At 37.0% G+C, this 16,781-nt stretch overlaps 1 protein-coding gene across 1 annotated transcript in view; it reads right to left on the bottom strand.

Moving 5' to 3' along the window:
* LOC133181175 (DNA-directed RNA polymerase II subunit RPB1-like) overlaps nucleotides 1-16,781 on the bottom strand; it is a 47,357-nt gene that overhangs the window by 25,530 nt on the left and 5,046 nt on the right. The window contains exons 11-28 of the mRNA XM_061315715.1: nucleotides 16,493-16,741; nucleotides 16,276-16,365; nucleotides 16,016-16,144; nucleotides 15,647-15,869; nucleotides 15,283-15,493; nucleotides 14,788-15,038; nucleotides 14,483-14,688; nucleotides 11,991-12,215; nucleotides 11,619-11,865; nucleotides 11,405-11,505; nucleotides 11,174-11,278; nucleotides 10,859-11,041; nucleotides 10,522-10,725; nucleotides 10,196-10,382; nucleotides 9,644-9,997; nucleotides 8,647-9,300; nucleotides 4,869-4,944; nucleotides 4,612-4,686 (exon numbers count right to left, since the gene is read on the bottom strand). Of these exons, the coding sequence (XP_061171699.1) occupies nucleotides 4,612-4,686; nucleotides 4,869-4,944; nucleotides 8,647-9,300; nucleotides 9,644-9,997; nucleotides 10,196-10,382; nucleotides 10,522-10,725; nucleotides 10,859-11,041; nucleotides 11,174-11,278; nucleotides 11,405-11,505; nucleotides 11,619-11,865; nucleotides 11,991-12,215; nucleotides 14,483-14,688; nucleotides 14,788-15,038; nucleotides 15,283-15,493; nucleotides 15,647-15,869; nucleotides 16,016-16,144; nucleotides 16,276-16,365; nucleotides 16,493-16,741 (3,770 nt within the window). The remainder of the gene's footprint in view (nucleotides 1-4,611; nucleotides 4,687-4,868; nucleotides 4,945-8,646; nucleotides 9,301-9,643; nucleotides 9,998-10,195; nucleotides 10,383-10,521; nucleotides 10,726-10,858; nucleotides 11,042-11,173; nucleotides 11,279-11,404; nucleotides 11,506-11,618; nucleotides 11,866-11,990; nucleotides 12,216-14,482; nucleotides 14,689-14,787; nucleotides 15,039-15,282; nucleotides 15,494-15,646; nucleotides 15,870-16,015; nucleotides 16,145-16,275; nucleotides 16,366-16,492; nucleotides 16,742-16,781) is intronic.

The raw sequence follows: 16,781 nt of genomic DNA on the forward strand, positions 1-16,781 counted from the left end.
ACATATTTACAAAACACATTCCGCATCAATACCGTCACTTTCTATGATAAATAAGTAAGCCAGGTATGACACGGAAAATGTAGTCTTGGTCTAAGTAATAACTAGGAAATATAACTATATACAAAACATGTAAAGCAATCCGCCCCAATACTGTCACTGAAAGAACTCAGCCAAGTATCTTAACGGAAAGCACAAGACTATTTACATACAGCAATCCGCACTAATACCGTCACTGAGAATGGTCAGCCGGGTATCTAACAGAAAGCGTGGATTATTTACATTAGGCGATCCGCCATGATATACCATCACTGAAAAATATCAGCCAGGTTATATCCAACGGAAAGCTTAGGTTGCATGTTTACACCAGTCCTGGTTTAAGTATTCCTGGCCATCCTTAGGAACTGGGTCAAAGACATGCAACAGAGTAGATCACTGCAAAATTATGACTTATACTGCCTGAATATGCTTCAAAAAGATTTGGCCTAGATATACTAATTAAACTTAAAAGCCTATGTATTCCTTAATAAAGAGTTTTATTATGTGACTACAATATGTACTTGTAATCAGCATTTATTCTGATTTGCTTGAGCATTAATTATATATGTTCACTATTTAACTTGATTCCATGTGTATTGCACAACTTAGAAATTCTTAAATAATAATAACTATTCTTATACTGCTTAAATCTCAAACACTATTAAATGTAATGGTTTTGTGCAAAGTATAAGTATATGGGTCTTAAATAATAACTAATAACATTTACACTGGCAATGATAAATAACTGAATACCCTTAGTTGTAATAGATTTACTTACAATGCGAGTAACTGTTAATCATCACTGTGCTCAATTATTACTGATAATAGGTGCAAATTAGTTACTATAAATCTATTGTTTAAATGTTACACATGAGTTCGATACTAACTATTAGATTGCTGCAACTATTATTGATTAAATAAAACTTTAACAATTACAGCACTATAAAGATCTACAACCTAATATATCATTATATATCTACACTATTTTCCCTCCCTTTTATTTTCAATATAAGAGAGGAAGCAATAGATAGCTGTTTCAATTATTCATGTAGTAATACTAGGACTTATCTAATGTAGATTGTGCATAACTATTCTAGTGTATTAAACACTTAAATCATGCAAGTACTATAGGGCAGTCAATAGTTATAATCAAATACAATAGTAAAATTGCTGCAAGGTATAGTTAGTTTAGTACCTACTAGATAAATCTAGATTGTTATTATAATGTACTACAAATAAATTAGTCAACTACCAGAGTTGATTACCAATTTTAGTTTAAATGTTAGTTTCTTGAATAAGTTAAAGCAGAATAAGGGGTTAGAGGAAATGTGTAATATAACTATTGGTTAAACTTAATACTACTGACTTAAAGTACTAAATACTGAAAATGATTAGAATACGTTCAAACTTATTTGATATAAATCTTAACTATCACTCAATTTTCACGTTCTTATTTTTGAGAATGGAGGAAAAATATTTAATAATTAATTCATTAAGTCTAATTAAATAAAACCAACACATTAAAAATAGACTTAAGTATAAATAGAACCCAATAAATAAACACTGAGTAAAAGCATTTCAGGGATTTTTATATAGCAAATGATCTACATAATCTCAGTGAGCCATGGCACAGCCCAACATTTGTTCTCAAGTGGCAGCCCAGATGGAATGCCCAGCCCACAGTCCACATACTGGAGTACACAAACAAGGCATGCTCTGTATGTGGGAGGAAGGTCCTTGTTGGCAGCACTCCAAGTAAACTTGGTTGAGCCACCTGTGCTGTCACTTTTGGTGGTTGTGTCATGATACACAGCTGTTGCTGGTACAGACAATACTTCACAATCAGCCTTCAATACTTCTTCACCAATCTCTTCTTTACTTTTGTGTTTCTCATCATGGATTGGTGATTCTAATAGTGAAAAACTTGCTTTTTCCTTTTGGTCTGTAACCAGCTCTTTGTAGGAGGGCTTCTGTAAGCTATCAATCGTCTGAGCATTTACAACTGACTCGTTGCTATGCTCAGGCAAAACATCACTCCTAGAAGGCTGTGTATCCAAAGTCAGGTCCAGTATTTGCTTGCAGTCAGGGGTGTATTCAGCATCTGGAGTTGTTTGGCAACCAGCAGTTGAATGCTCACTACTCGGAGGCCATAACTCAACAGATCTGCCTTCTGTTTCGTCTCTGTCCTCTATGTCTTCTTTGTGTGAAATTCCAGGAACTTGGAGACCATCTTGTGACACCATGGTATTCCACTGTCTACCAGCAGGTGAAATATCACCACTCGGTATTTGTGGAAAACCTGGTGGACACTTTCTGGAAACTGTTGGCATCTGCTGCTGATGATGTAATGCTGCTGGCAAATCAGACATACAGTTGCTGGCATCTCCAGGTTTCATCAGTCCTGAACCATCTCTTTGTTCCTGGATCTGGGTGTTGTCTGGAATAACATTTGTTGACATAGCAGGACATTGTACAACTCCATCTTGTGATTGGGTCAATGGTGGTGGCATTGGTGGCCCTCCATACATGCCTGGTTTGGGGTATACCTGTGGTGGTACCATGTATCCAGGTGGGAACATTCCGGGATAAGGGCCATATGCATATGGAATGCTCGGACATGGCTGTGGTGGTCCAGAGAATGGTTGTATGTATGGTCCACCATATCCGGGAAATGGTACATTGTAATTCCCAGGCACTGGTATACAAGGAAAAGGATACCCCATTTCACCTTGGTTGAATGATGGCAGGTATGATCCACCATAGTATCCAGGAGGTGCTGTACAAGGTGTAATTGCTGGATTCATCTTGTTGTCTTCAGTAGTTCAAAGTTACGGAAATAATCACGCCGTTTGACACTACTGAAACAATCAGTCAGAGAATGTGTGTTTAGTTATTGACATTGCAGTATTTTCACGTTACGGTAAAAGAAACCGCCGGTGAAAACACTACAACACATTAAAGTGACTGATGTACAACAAGATCTGTGAAGTCATCGTGATTTGAATTAAACGTTACTTTAACACAATAAATAATTGTATTTTAAGCCGGTTTAATTCATCAGTATGGTCCAGGTAATTTTAGATTATGACGTCAACCTTTTCTTTCTATCCTTTTTTCTTTCTATCTTCTCTTTATCTTTGATTACTGTTTAACGATGTTGTTATCTTTATCCGTATTTCTGTTTCTTGATATATTGGTCCAGAATATTAATACTGTTAATCTACACCTTAACTGTTTAACTACTTGCTTAATTACCGCACTGACTCTTACAATGTTAATGTAAACGCCCGATGACAGACGACGGTAGAAACAAGCATTGATCACTGTTGATGTTACGAAATATGGTAGATAATCTAATTAATCAATTGTATAATCAAATGAGGATGTTCCATGAGTTCACTATATTTGCAAATAAATTTACGTATATTACAGAGCTTAAAAGATGTAAAAACGTACACCGCAAACCAGTCTACAGCTACGTACTAAAGCGTGAAGCACGTGCGTTTTGATCTATATAGCTATTACAAGTAAATGGGTATGCGTGAACTAACTCTGTGATGTTAACATAAGTACAAAAAATATACGATATGAAAAAACAATATCTCTCTACTTCCCCCCAAAATATTTTTTGGGAAGCTGAGAGAAAAAAAAAATGTAAGATAATTCACAAACAATTAAAATTAAATGACGAGTCAAGAAGAAAACGCTCCTCGAAAATTGTCAACACGAGTGACAAAAACTTTTTCAATAAAAAGAATGAACTATTTGTCTCGTGCAAAAAATATTTGAAATAGACAAACAATTTACAAGGTCTATCGTTACGGCACGAATGACCAAAATTGATTGAGTCGAGAAAAAGTGGTAATTCGCACAAGACAATGTATAAATGTTCAAAATGTTCGTACCAACGTTTATAAAAAAAACTTGTACGATAAATATAATACTAAATACTAATGAAAAACAAAAATACAAAAATAACTGGACCGTGATATCACCACGTGTTCAATTTGAAGTAAATGCAACTCACGAGTGAAAAAATAACAAGGCAAATTAGTCAGATTGTTGGAACTTTGTAACTAACGTTAAATATAACGCCTTTTTACAACAGTTTCCTGAATTCCAAAATGACTAAATGCGAAATATTAGAAAATATTTCAACCCGTGTTTCTATTCACGAGTGGAAACTCACGCGTGAATTTTACACATAATATATACAATTTCCCCTGCACCGAATTACCGGCGACGCCAATGTAGTAAAATTAGGGATTTTACTAATAATGTCGCCTACCTTAGTATAAGGTGACGATGAAACACCCAGGTTTACATGATGATTATAAACACGGGTACATACAACACATATAAGAACAGGAAAACGTGGTGAAAGGTAGACTGGCAGGACTCAACTGATGTGGGAAGCGTGCCGGCACGGGTGGGTGGCTATGAGGTCAGGGTGAAAGGTCATAGGAGATATATTTACATATGCATTTTCACTACAAACTGTATTGCTTGACACTTAATTGTAACTGTGTAATATGCATTAAAGATCATTATTATTAATAATAAATGAATAAAAACCTTGATCTTGAATGTTTCTTTTTCTTCTTTTTTCGTTTCTTCCTATCGTCGTCACTATCGTATCGAGCCATTATTCTGTAATTAATTCATTGTTAATTTTGAATTTCCTCTGTTGCGTGATATTGATAAGTTTACATCCCTGTCATATATTACGACAGGGACATCTTGTCTATTATTTGTGTTGAATCATTGCTTTAAGAACTTATTCAAATAAAAAGGATTTTCTGTATCTGGCCAAGAACGTTTTAAAACAATACCCGTATTCTGTCTGTTTTCTCTCTTTTCCATCTTCGTATGACAGGTGTTTGATAAGTTGTACAAGATAAATTCGTACTGGGGGGGGGTATGAATAACATGGAACATTTTTAGAGGATTTATTATGCACCCGTAATAGAAGATTCGGGGTTATAAAGTTTTTGCCCTGTCCGTCCGTCTGTCTAGCTGTCTGTTTGCCTGCAAAAACTTTAACATTTTTTATTTGTCCATAACTTTTGATTGGTTGGAGCTATGGCTTTCATTTTTCACATGGCTTTCATACTTCACGTGTGTAATCCTTCCTTTGGATACCAACAACTTTCACCCTTTGACCTTGACCTAGGAGTTTGACCTTCTTTTACTTTAACCTTGGCCATAACTTTTGAACAGTTGGTGCTAAAGCTTTCATACTTCACATGTTTATTCCTTTGTGACAAGACCTTCCCTATGATACCAACAATCATAGCCCATTGACCTTGGTATTTGACTTACTTGGAACACTTTTAACCTTGGCCATCACTTTTGAGCGTTGGCGTTAGTGCTTTCATATTTCACACGTGTATTTTTTGCGAGAGGCCTATCCTTACAGGGGCACCATTAATTTTGACCATTTGACCTTGATGTTTGACTTACTTTTGAAAAACTTTAACCTTTTCCATATCTTTTCAATGGTTGCTGCTGGAGGCTTTCATATTTCACAAGTATATTCCTCGAGACAAGACCTTACTTTCGGTATCAACATTTGATTTGCATTTGAAAAAGTTTAACCTTTGTTGTAAGTTGTCATACGGGGGCATCAGTGTTTCACAAAACCATCTTTTATATATATATATATATATATATATATATATATATATATATATATATATATAATATATATATATATATATATATATATATATATATATATATATATATATATATAGTCATTTTATTTTTAAAGGTGCTTGGACACAGATTTGAAGTTAATATTTTCTTAAATTTTCTGTATAATTTCATGACTTATATGTTGCTATAGCATTTCATACTAAAATATAATAAAAATCTTATTTCATCTCAAAGTTATTAAAACTTCGAATTTCTGGACGCATTGGATTGACACATCCTTGCGCTTTGACATATTTTAATTTTATTCTTAATACTTAAGAAAAGTGGCAATTTTGTTGTGTATTAATGAAAAATAGTAAAACTATAACCCAGAAATTTCAGAGTAGAAATGTTCGAAAGCAAAACCCATTCACAGTTTTTTGGAAGTCCGTGCTCAGTGGTGTGTGCAGAGTTTAACAATTGAACACACCCGGTGAATCGTAAACATTAACAATAACAGAGCTCGTGCCCTGTTTATAAAAACAGTTTACGTTTCACGGGTGTGTTCAATTTGTTAAACTCTGTACACATCACAGAGCACGGACTGACAATACTGGTGATTTGGTTTTGCTTTTGAACATTTCTACTCTGAATTTTCTGGATTAAAGATGTAATATTTTTCATTAATACATAACAAAATCGCTTCTTTTCTTAAATATTAAGGATAAAGTTAAAATTTGTGTAAGTGCAAAGATGTGTTAATCAAACGCGTCCCGGAATTCGTAGTTCCAATAATTTCCAGATAAAATAAGTTTTTAATTATATTTTCATGTGAAATGCTATTGCAATATATAAGTCGTGATATTATACAGAAAAATTGAGAAAATATTAAGTTCAAATCTGTGTCTAAGCACCTTTAAATCTCCTATGAAGATCATCACAGAAAATTATCCATGTAGACAGAGATACATCGATCGATCGTTTCAACAAAGGTCTACGGTATGTATTCAGAATCAATATTTGGATAGTTTCTGATAAAATACAGCATTACTCACTCAGCCACAAGTATATTTCCAAAAATACAGATGTAATGGTGTATTTCCACAAGACATATGTTCCTACCACCACACAAACAAGATCAACAGTATTTTTTGAGTGATCTTATAAACTTTTCATCCAACATAGCCAATGAAAATTCACTTTGGTTCAATTGAACCTTGTTCTTGTCAAAATGCCATATTTTAATAACAATTCCTTAGCTTGCTCAAACTGAAAGAAAAAGACAGTATAAAATGATGCTTTTAAAATTTACTTTTATTTCAATCAAATCAGCAAATCTGCAGATGGAAATACAGTTAGAAAACATCATGGCATAACAAGTTATTTCACATTTTAAAGTGCAGATTGGTTGCTTGTTCGAATTCTAAATTCGTTTGATCAGAATGAATATTTTTCCAGCAGTTACACCAACTTTAAAATAATGTTTGTTGCCCTCTCCCGACTCAGGATGAAAAATTGAGTTGGTAGGTAGGTGGGAATTTTCCCCCCAGAAAATATCAACACCAATGCTGAATTTTCAAAATCTATTTTATGGAATGCAAAAAATAAAAATTGTTTCCTGGAGGTTAAAAAAAAGTTTTGAGTCCAGTCATTTTTAGCCAGTCAGTCAGGAGGGCAACCAAACAATTTTTTAAAGATGGCCTTAGCTATTACAAATAATATTCATCATATGCTGATAACACAAGTTACTTTAAATGTATTACATTTTACAACAAGTTAAACTTATATACTTTGTCTTTCAGAAATAGCATAATACAATGTCCACTTGAATTTGTTAGAGAATCTTTGAGTAACTTTCTCCAAAATAGAATTTTTCAACATACCGTAAAAAATAATAATACATGAATTGTACATCACCTTACAAGGCATTTCTATTGTCAATGAGCTAAAAATTCAAACTAACTTAATCTGAGAAACTTCAAATATATTCAACATAAACATGTCAGATTCAAAGTGACTCCAGACTTTTTTTGCAGTTTAACTCTGTACATTCACATATCAATCTCTGATGATGAAATACAAATCACAATAAAGCACTATTTTCATTCATTCTTTTTTTTTTTTGCAATAATAAAACAACATACAAATGGCAATCATCGATCACAAAACATTGGTTTTAATCTGTACATTCTCATACAAGTATGTAACTACAAATCGTTTCAATTGTGCAAGATAAATACAAATCATCCAATGCAAACAAAGCATAAATACCTGTATCTCAATGCATACCATGCCATAACAACAAAGCGCATTTGTAAGGATTACTGATAACAACTTCTTTAATCTGTATAAAAATATAACAGATTCTAGTCACATTTAAAGTTGAAAAAAAAAGAGAACGCTGTACATTATACTGTCTTCGCAACAAATGAGACAAAGACAAAATAGGGTGAAAAAATACATCCATTTCCTATTTTTTTGTTCTGACAATAAAATGTATGAAGTCTCTGAACATAAATACTAAAATGAGAATACAGTTCAAATCAAGGATTTGACAGTTTGTAACATGATGAACATATTGTATTTGGCATGAAAATAATTTACATAAATGAATAATGAAATAATGAAAATCTTATAAATGATACAGAAACAAAAAGGAATAGATTTTCATTCATGGAAAAAAAAATATGTAAAAATAAAATTCAACATATACATGTATTTACAATTTTTTTATCTAAAAAAAAAAATAAAGGATTATTTACAACTTCCAGCTTTTGTTGTCGAGGTGTTAAAGCTTATGATTGGGGTTATTTCTGTTGATGACCATTATTTACAAATGAGGTAACATTTCTTAATGGATGTATGATACAAACTTCACTAGAAGATACTTAATGTCAGACACTTCAAGTCAAATGTATATTGCCTCATGTCTCGTGTTCATTAATTTGTCAATCACTTCCACAGATTATGCACCACACACTAAATGTGTCTTACTCAGTTCACAACTGTTCAGCTTTTCACTGTGATCCAGGCGTGTCTGGGGAGTAACGTGAACTGGTAGGGGAGTACTGTGGGGATGTTGGTGTGTATGTTGGGCTAGTTGGGGTGTATTGGGGGCTTGTGGGGGAGTAGGAAGGGCTAGCTGGAGAATGTCTGGGGCTGGTTGGGGAGTAGGTCGGAGATGTGGGGGAATACTTTGGACTGGGGCTGTATCTTGGAGAACTTGGACTGTACTCATTGATACTATAGTTAGGAGAGGAAGGAGAATATGTGGGAGAGTTGGGGGTGTATTTTGGACTGCTGGGGGAGTATGAAGGACTCGAGGGAGAATATTTTGGAGATGAGGGGGAGTACTGCGGGGAGCTGGGGGAATAGGAAGGGCTTGTTGGGGAATAGGAAGGACTTGTAGGACTGTATTTAGGGCTGCTGGGAGAATAGCTTGGGCTTGTTGGACTGTAACTAGGACTTGTTGGTGAATAACTTGGAGAACTTGGGCTGTAAGAAGGACTTGAAGGGCTGTAAGATGGACTCGTTGGAGAGTAGCTTGGAGAAGTCGGGGAATAACTTGGACTTGTAGGAGAGTAACTGGGGGAGGTTGGAGAATAACTTGGGGAAGTTGGACTGTAACTTGGGGAGGTTGGAGAATAGGAGGGGCTTGTTGGGGAATAGGAGGGGGATGTCGGAGAATATGAAGGGCTTGTTGGAGAATATGAGGGGCTTGTAGGACTGTATGAAGGACTGGTTGGAGAATATGATGGGCTTGTTGGAGAATAAGACGGGCTTGTTGGACTGTACGAAGGTGAAGTCGGACTGTAACTTGGACTTGTTGGAGAGTAAGATGGGCTAGTTGGACTGTAACTTGGAGATGTTGGGCTGTAGCTTGGGCTTGTTGGCGAATAAGATGGACTAGTAGGACTGTAGTTTGGAGAAGTTGGAGAATATCCAGGACTTGTTGGCGAGTAAGATGGACTTGTTGGTGAATATCCAGGACTCTGTGGTGTAGCAGCAGGAGAAGATGGCACATACGAGGGTGAGGCAGGAGAGTAGCTAGGAGACATAGCTCCTCCAGGGCTAGGTATGTATGGACTGGCTGGTCCTGGTGAACCTGGCTGAGGGGACCAAGCAGGGCTGTAGCCAGGACTGTATCCACTCTCACTGGCTGCAGAGGGTGAGAATCCTGCTGCACCTGGGGTCATTCCACTGCCCACTCCAGGTGACCAAGCACTGGCATAAGCTGGGGTAGCTCCTTGCTGCCAAGGTGTCATCTGAGGTGACATTCCTGCTGTTGGGCTTGCTCCTGCTCCGAAGAACAAACCAGTGCTAACTGTAAATGAAAAGCAAAATGATATAAAAATAAAGTAACAACAGAAGCTCATTTAGTGAAAAATCTTAATATCTAACCATGTTGGAATATAAAGGGTTATTCATTCCAAATGTTTTTAAAAATAATATTTTTTAAGAATAATTCAAATGCATAATATACCGTACTAAAAAGAAAAGGACTGTGAAGACTAAGACTTACTTCCACCTGGCATTCCAGCTCCAATGTTGGTTGGAATCTCCATACCATACTTGCACTTTTCAGCATCAAGCAACAAATCAAAGCTTCCTGTTCCAATTCTAGCCAACTGACCCAGCATAATACACTCAGAGACACCCTTCATAGGATCCATTTCTCCATGAGAGGCAGCCTCCATTAGAATGTCCACCTATGAAAGAATACGCAAAAATTTGAATCTTTGCAACTTCAAACATATTTTGGACTTTTCACACTCTTGACAAGTATTTATTTTAAAGTCAAAATCATGTTAAATAAATGCATTTTAAATAGCAATGCACCAAACTTACTGTCTCTTCAAAGGAGCAACGAGCCAATGCCCCTGTTTCTTGTCTGTTGATTCCATGTCTTGTAATGGCCATCAAATGACCTTTAGCTGTCATGGAGTCACATAACAGAGACAAATGTCTATAATTGACATAGGAACCGTCAAAGGAAATGACATGGTTCATTTCTTTCTCAATGGACTTTCTCACAGCCTCTATGCCAAGGATCTAAAAAAAAATAAAATTACAGTTTATATATTTAAACATAATTTTATCAAGTTTCCATTCAAATATGAAGTTTCAATCATACTTAACCATTTACTTAACCCTTTAATTGAGTAAGCAATTGCATGTTACATACCGAGAAGACTTCTACAATGTCGTTGGTTGTGGATCTGATTGGGTCAACATCTCTCTGACTGAGCACTTTCATCAAAGCTGTACCATCAGTTTCCAGGATCCACTCGGCCACTGCCTTAAATTCACCCTCCTCTGTGATAAAGATTCTTTTCTTGTCCTCTGTGTTTGGCAAATGCATATACACCTAGTAAGACAAAGATGCATCATAACACTGTTTACATGTACATGCAATTTAAAATCAAGATAAAACATTTTGTTCCTCAATATACATATGTACATGTATGATTAATCTAAACTTAACATAACTAAAAATTACCTTGGCAATGGCCTCAATTCCTTGCAATGTCATGTCCGACAACAGGTTGGCTTCAATACAACGCAGGAAAACGTCATCCTCCATCTTGTCTACGATTTCCTCCTCCTAAAACATTATCCAGTGTATGTATAATTATTTATGGTGGACCTTTTTTCTTTCTTTAGAAAGACAGATTGTCAATTTTAAATAACTAGTTTCTGAGGAATACTGTGTAGTACTTATTGTACTTACATTCTGCATTTTGCTTTCATCTGAGTTCATAATCCTGATACGAAGGACAAGCTTTTCGGCATTGTCATCATTGAAGATGCAGTTTAGATCATCACCAAACCCTAGAAAATCACAGTAAAGCAATTCATATCAAAAATTTTAAAAAAAAAGTCTACAAAATTTCCTGTCAATTCTAAATCCTCCACTTTTCTAGATCACAGTTTGGACTCCTTACCAGCAGTAATCTTTTCCGAGATCTGCTCCATTGTAAGTTTTTTGTCCGTCATTCTCTTTCTGTCAAGCTCAATTCTCAGCAGCCAGGCAGATATTTTCGATACATCAAAGTCTGGCATTTCATAGTACACATTGACCCACTCCTGGTCTTCAGAGATCACTGTATTCTGAGGGTCAGGGTCATAGTAGATAGCAGTGTTAGCAGTCACCTTACGCAAAGTAGTGTGTTCAAGTCTGCACAACACATCCTACAAAACAAAAATTTACAAGTATACCAACTTGGATAAAGACTTTTCCATTTCATTAACACTTAACATTTTTTTCTGTCAAGATGTTTCATAGTGGGTTATTTGCCTCCTTTGTCACCCCTTACCTTAGCTTTCTCAGCATCTCTTGCAGCCTGACCAATCAAATACACAGTAAGTGATGGGGTCTTTGGCTTTTTGGAGATGTTAATGATCTCTTTCAGACGTGGCACACCAAGGGTTACGTTCTTGGCAGACACACCAGCGTAGTGGAAAGTGTTCAGTGTCATCTGGGTGGCAGGTTCTCCAAGAGACTGGGCAGCAAGGGCACCAACCATTTCACCTGGATGGACCTGAAATTTTTTTTAATGATTTTTGAATCCTCTCCATAGAATAAATACTTTGTAGATAAATACATGTATATGGGCTATTTTCTTCTATATTTAAAAAACATAGGTAATCAAAGATTACGAAGCTCACCTCGACGAAGGTTATCTATAAGTAAGGCAAATCTCACATCATATTTTTTCTAGTTAGTGTACATCCCAAGATCAATATCTATACAAGTTTGGTTTAAGAAGGACTTATAATTACTTGGAAATAGACCTGCTCAAAAAACTTTAACCTGGTCACTCATCTGGAAAATCTAGGTCAGATTCAGCATCCGAAGCAAGTGTGTAGTGTTCATCCCTAGATGCATCATCCATGCAAGTTTGGTCCAGGTAGGGCGTATAGTTACTTGGGAATGGACCTGCTCCAAAAACTTTAACCTGGTCACTCATCTGGAAAATCTAGGTCAGATCCAGCATCCGAAGCAAGTGTGGTAGTGTCCATCCCTATATGCATCATCCATGCAAGTTTGGTTCAGGTAGGGCTTATAGTTACTTGGGAAAGGATCTGCTCCAAAAACTTTAACCTGGTCACTCATCTGGAAAATCTAGGTCAGATTCAGCATCCGAAGCAAGTGTGGTAGTGTCCATCCCTAGATGCATCATCCATGCAAGTTTGGTTCAGGTAGGGCTTATAGTTACTTGGGAATGGACCTGCTCCAAAAACTTTAACCTGGTCACTCATCTGGAAAATCTAGGTTAGATTCAGCATCTGAAGCAAGTGTGGTAGTGTCCATCCCTAGATGCATCATCCATGCAAGTTTGGTCCAGGTAGGGCGTATAGTTACTTGGGAATGGACCTGCTCCAAAAACTTTAACCTGGTCACTCATCTGGAAAAATCTAGGTCAGATCCAGCATCCGAAGCAAGTGTGGTAGTGTCCATCCCTATATGCATCATCCATGCAAGTTTGGTTCAGGTAGGGCTTATAGTTACTTGGGAATGGATCTGCTCCAAAAACTTTAACCTGGTCACTCATCTGGAAAATCTAGGTCAGATTCAGCATCCGAAGCAAGTGTGGTAGTGTCCATCCCTAGATGCATCATCCATGCAAATTTGGTTCAGGTAGGGCCTATAGTTACTTGGGAATGGACCTGCTCCAAAAACTTTAACCTGGTCACTCATCTGGAAAATCTAGATTAGATTCAGCATCCGAAGCAAGTGTGGTAGTGTCCATCCCTAGATGCATCATCCATGCAAGTTTGGTCCAGGTAGGGCTTATAGTTACTTGGGAATGGATCTGCTCCAAAAACTTTAACCTGGTCACTCATCTGGAAAATCTAGGTCAGATTCAGCATCCGAAGCAAGTGTGTAGTGTTCATCCCTAGATGCATCATCCATGCAAGTTTGGTCCAGGTAGGGCGTATAGTTACTTGGGAATGGACCTGCTCCAAAAACTTTAACCTGGTCACTCATCTGGAAAATCTAGGTCAGATCCAGCATCCGAAGCAAGTGTGGTAGTGTCCATCCCTATATGCATCATCCATGCAAGTTTGGTTCAGGTAGGGCGTATAGTTACTTGGGAATGGACCTGCTCCAAAAACTTTAACCTGGTCACTCATCTGGAAAATCTAGGTCAGATCCAGCATCCGAAGCAAGTGTGGTAGTGTCCATCCCTATATGCATCATCCATGCAAGTTTGGTTCAGGTAGGGCGTATAGTTACTTGGGAATGGATCTGCTCCAAAAACTTTAACCTGGTCACTCATCTGGAAAATCTAGGTCAGATTCAGCATCCGAAGCAAGTGTGGTAGTGTCCATCCCTAGATGCATCATCCATGCAAATTTGGTTCAGGTAGGGCCTATAGTTACTTGGGAATGGACCTGCTCAAAAAACTTTAACCTGGTCACTCATCTGGAAAATCTAGATTAGATTCAGCATCCGAAGCAAGTGTGGTAGTGTCCATCCCTAGATGCATCATCCATGCAAGTTTGGTCCAGGTATGGCTTATAGTTACTTGGGAATGGATCTGCTCCAAAAACTTTAACCTGGTCACTCATCTGGAAAATCTAGGTCAGATCCAGCATCCGAAGCAAGTGTGGCAGTGTCCATTCTAGATGCATCATCCATGCAAGTTTGGTCCAGGTAGGGCTTATAGTAACTTGGGAATGGGACTTGCTCCTAAAACTTTAACCGGGACGCCGACGCTAACGCCGACGCCAACGCCGGGGGTATAGCATAAGCTCATCTCGACTTCGTCGAGGTGAGCTAAAAAATCTTCCATTTTAATACCTGTGCCTGCTGGAACTTGGACTCGATTTCTCCGATGAGCCATTCAAATGCCTCAGAACTTAATCTGAACTCCTCTGTCACACGTTTAGCACATAGTGTAGATCTGATCAGACACTTGATCAGCAAGGTAGCATTGGCATTAGCCTGGATACTCAGTCTGTCCTCTCCCACCACCACAACCAGACGCTTGCACAACTCCTCAATTCCTAAAACAAAATGTACATGTAATAAGGCTTTTACTTACTAAAATATAATGATCTTTATATGATACACATATGTAGTATAATTAGAATAGAAACACCAACCTTCTACAACTTTAATGGGATGAAGATCTGTTGGCTTGTGAACATCAATACGGAAGATTTTCTGTGCATTCCAGATCATCCTCTGTAAGTTACAGGGCAGAACCACCTTGCTGTCTCCTGTAGGGAAGATAGAACGAAGAATTTCTCGGTCTTCCTTCAACTGTTCCCATTCTCTGTCTAGCTGGGACACTGCAATGGCATCTCCCATCAAATCTTTGATCACTTCCTCTGATAAGCACTTCTTCATATTCCTAAAAAGAAAGTGTGCCACCAATACAAACTGTTCATAAGCAAATAGATTGTAATGATTGTAATGAAGTAATCAAAGTCATACAAATGTTCATTCTTTGCAACATTACTAGCAGAGTCTTTCATTCGTTGCAACAAATTTGAACTGTCATCTTTGAAATTTCACCAAATGAAAGACTCTGCTAGTAAACTTTTCATTTGATATATCAAATTTGATCCGACTAGCACTGACTTTCACCAACACACCTTTCATTTGTGGCATCAAATTTGAACTGCCTATCAAAAGCCCTGTTGGAGGGCTTGAGGGTAGGCATAGTCTGGAACTCAACATGGGTCGCGTCCAGACCATCCTCTCCATAACGAAGCTGGACTAGCTGCTCTACCTGGTTACGTACAGTTCCATCATATTTAACCATCACACTCTCCATAGCTTTGATCAATCTTCTTTGAATGTAACCTAACAATGTATAATTTTTTGTTTGCAAACTTTTTTTTTCAATTACTTATTTTAAAATCATGTTTACACTATAGGTTTGGTCCATAAATTATCAAATTAAGCAAATTATAGTGTATGTAATGTATCACATTGAATTTCTTTCTGCACTGTTACCTGTTTCTGCTGTTTTGACAGCAGTATCAATCAACCCTTCACGACCTCCCATGGCGTGGAAGTAGAACTCTGATGGTGTCAGACCAGCGAGGTATGAGTTCTCTACAAATCCTCTAGACTCTGGTCCATAGTCATCCTTAATGAAGTGAGGCAAAGTTCTATGACGGAAACCAAATGGAATTCGCTTTCCTTCAACGTTCTGTTGTCCTACACAGGCAATAACCTTTCAAAGAAACAACCAGTAGGAAAACATTTATTTTCAAGTTCTTACACTTTGACATGACTACATGTACATACATTCCTTACAAAAAATTAATATACATGTATTCAGTTTCTAAATTGTCTTTTGTTTGTTATCAGCTCACAAACCTGTGAAATGTTGATCTTGGATCCTTTCGAACCTGCCACCACCATGGCTTTGAAGTTGTTGTAGTCAGACAGAGATTTCTGGGCTTTACTTCCTGTTTTATCTCTGGCATCATTCAGAATTCTGTTCACCTTTAAAAGGTAATTACTTGAAATCAATTTAAATTCTTATAGCATTATTTTTTTTTGTAGGTAAAGACAATGAAATGAGTACAGATTTTAATTCTTTTTTACAATTACAGAACTACATTTCTTGAACTTACCATATTTTCAAAAGTCTGCCTGAGAGTGTTACCAGGGGTGGGTTCAAGGTCATCATTGTGTGCCTTCTCAATCACTTCTATCACATCATGCTGCAAATAAAATTTACAATATATAGCAATGATACGGGCAAATTCCACCGACTACTACACACAACTTTTTTTTAGTTCTCACATCATCTCCAAGTGTTTATAACTGAATTTTATACATGAGGTTTACCTTGGCTTTTTTAATAGTTTCCTGGATATCCAAGTAAGTCTGAGGGTCTGCAATGGTGTCCCCAATACCAATACTGTGTCCCTCCAATAACAGCCAATTGTTAACCAGTGTCTGAATATGGCCATACATTAGACCAGCAATCTCCCATCCATACTCTAGGAAGACAACGTGAGCCAAAGCCCCACTTGAAGTTCCTAAAGTCTTCTTACACAGAATGCCACTGATCAACATGCCATCCTCAATCAGTACCTATACAAATGTATATTCTAGGAATTATTTTTTATATACA

Source organism: Saccostrea echinata, unplaced genomic scaffold (assembly GCF_033153115.1).
Source record: "Saccostrea echinata isolate AGI-Se365-2 ecotype Australia unplaced genomic scaffold, CSIRO_AGI_Sech_v1 ptg000008l, whole genome shotgun sequence".
Classification (NCBI taxonomy): domain Eukaryota; kingdom Metazoa; phylum Mollusca; class Bivalvia; order Ostreida; family Ostreidae; genus Saccostrea; species Saccostrea echinata.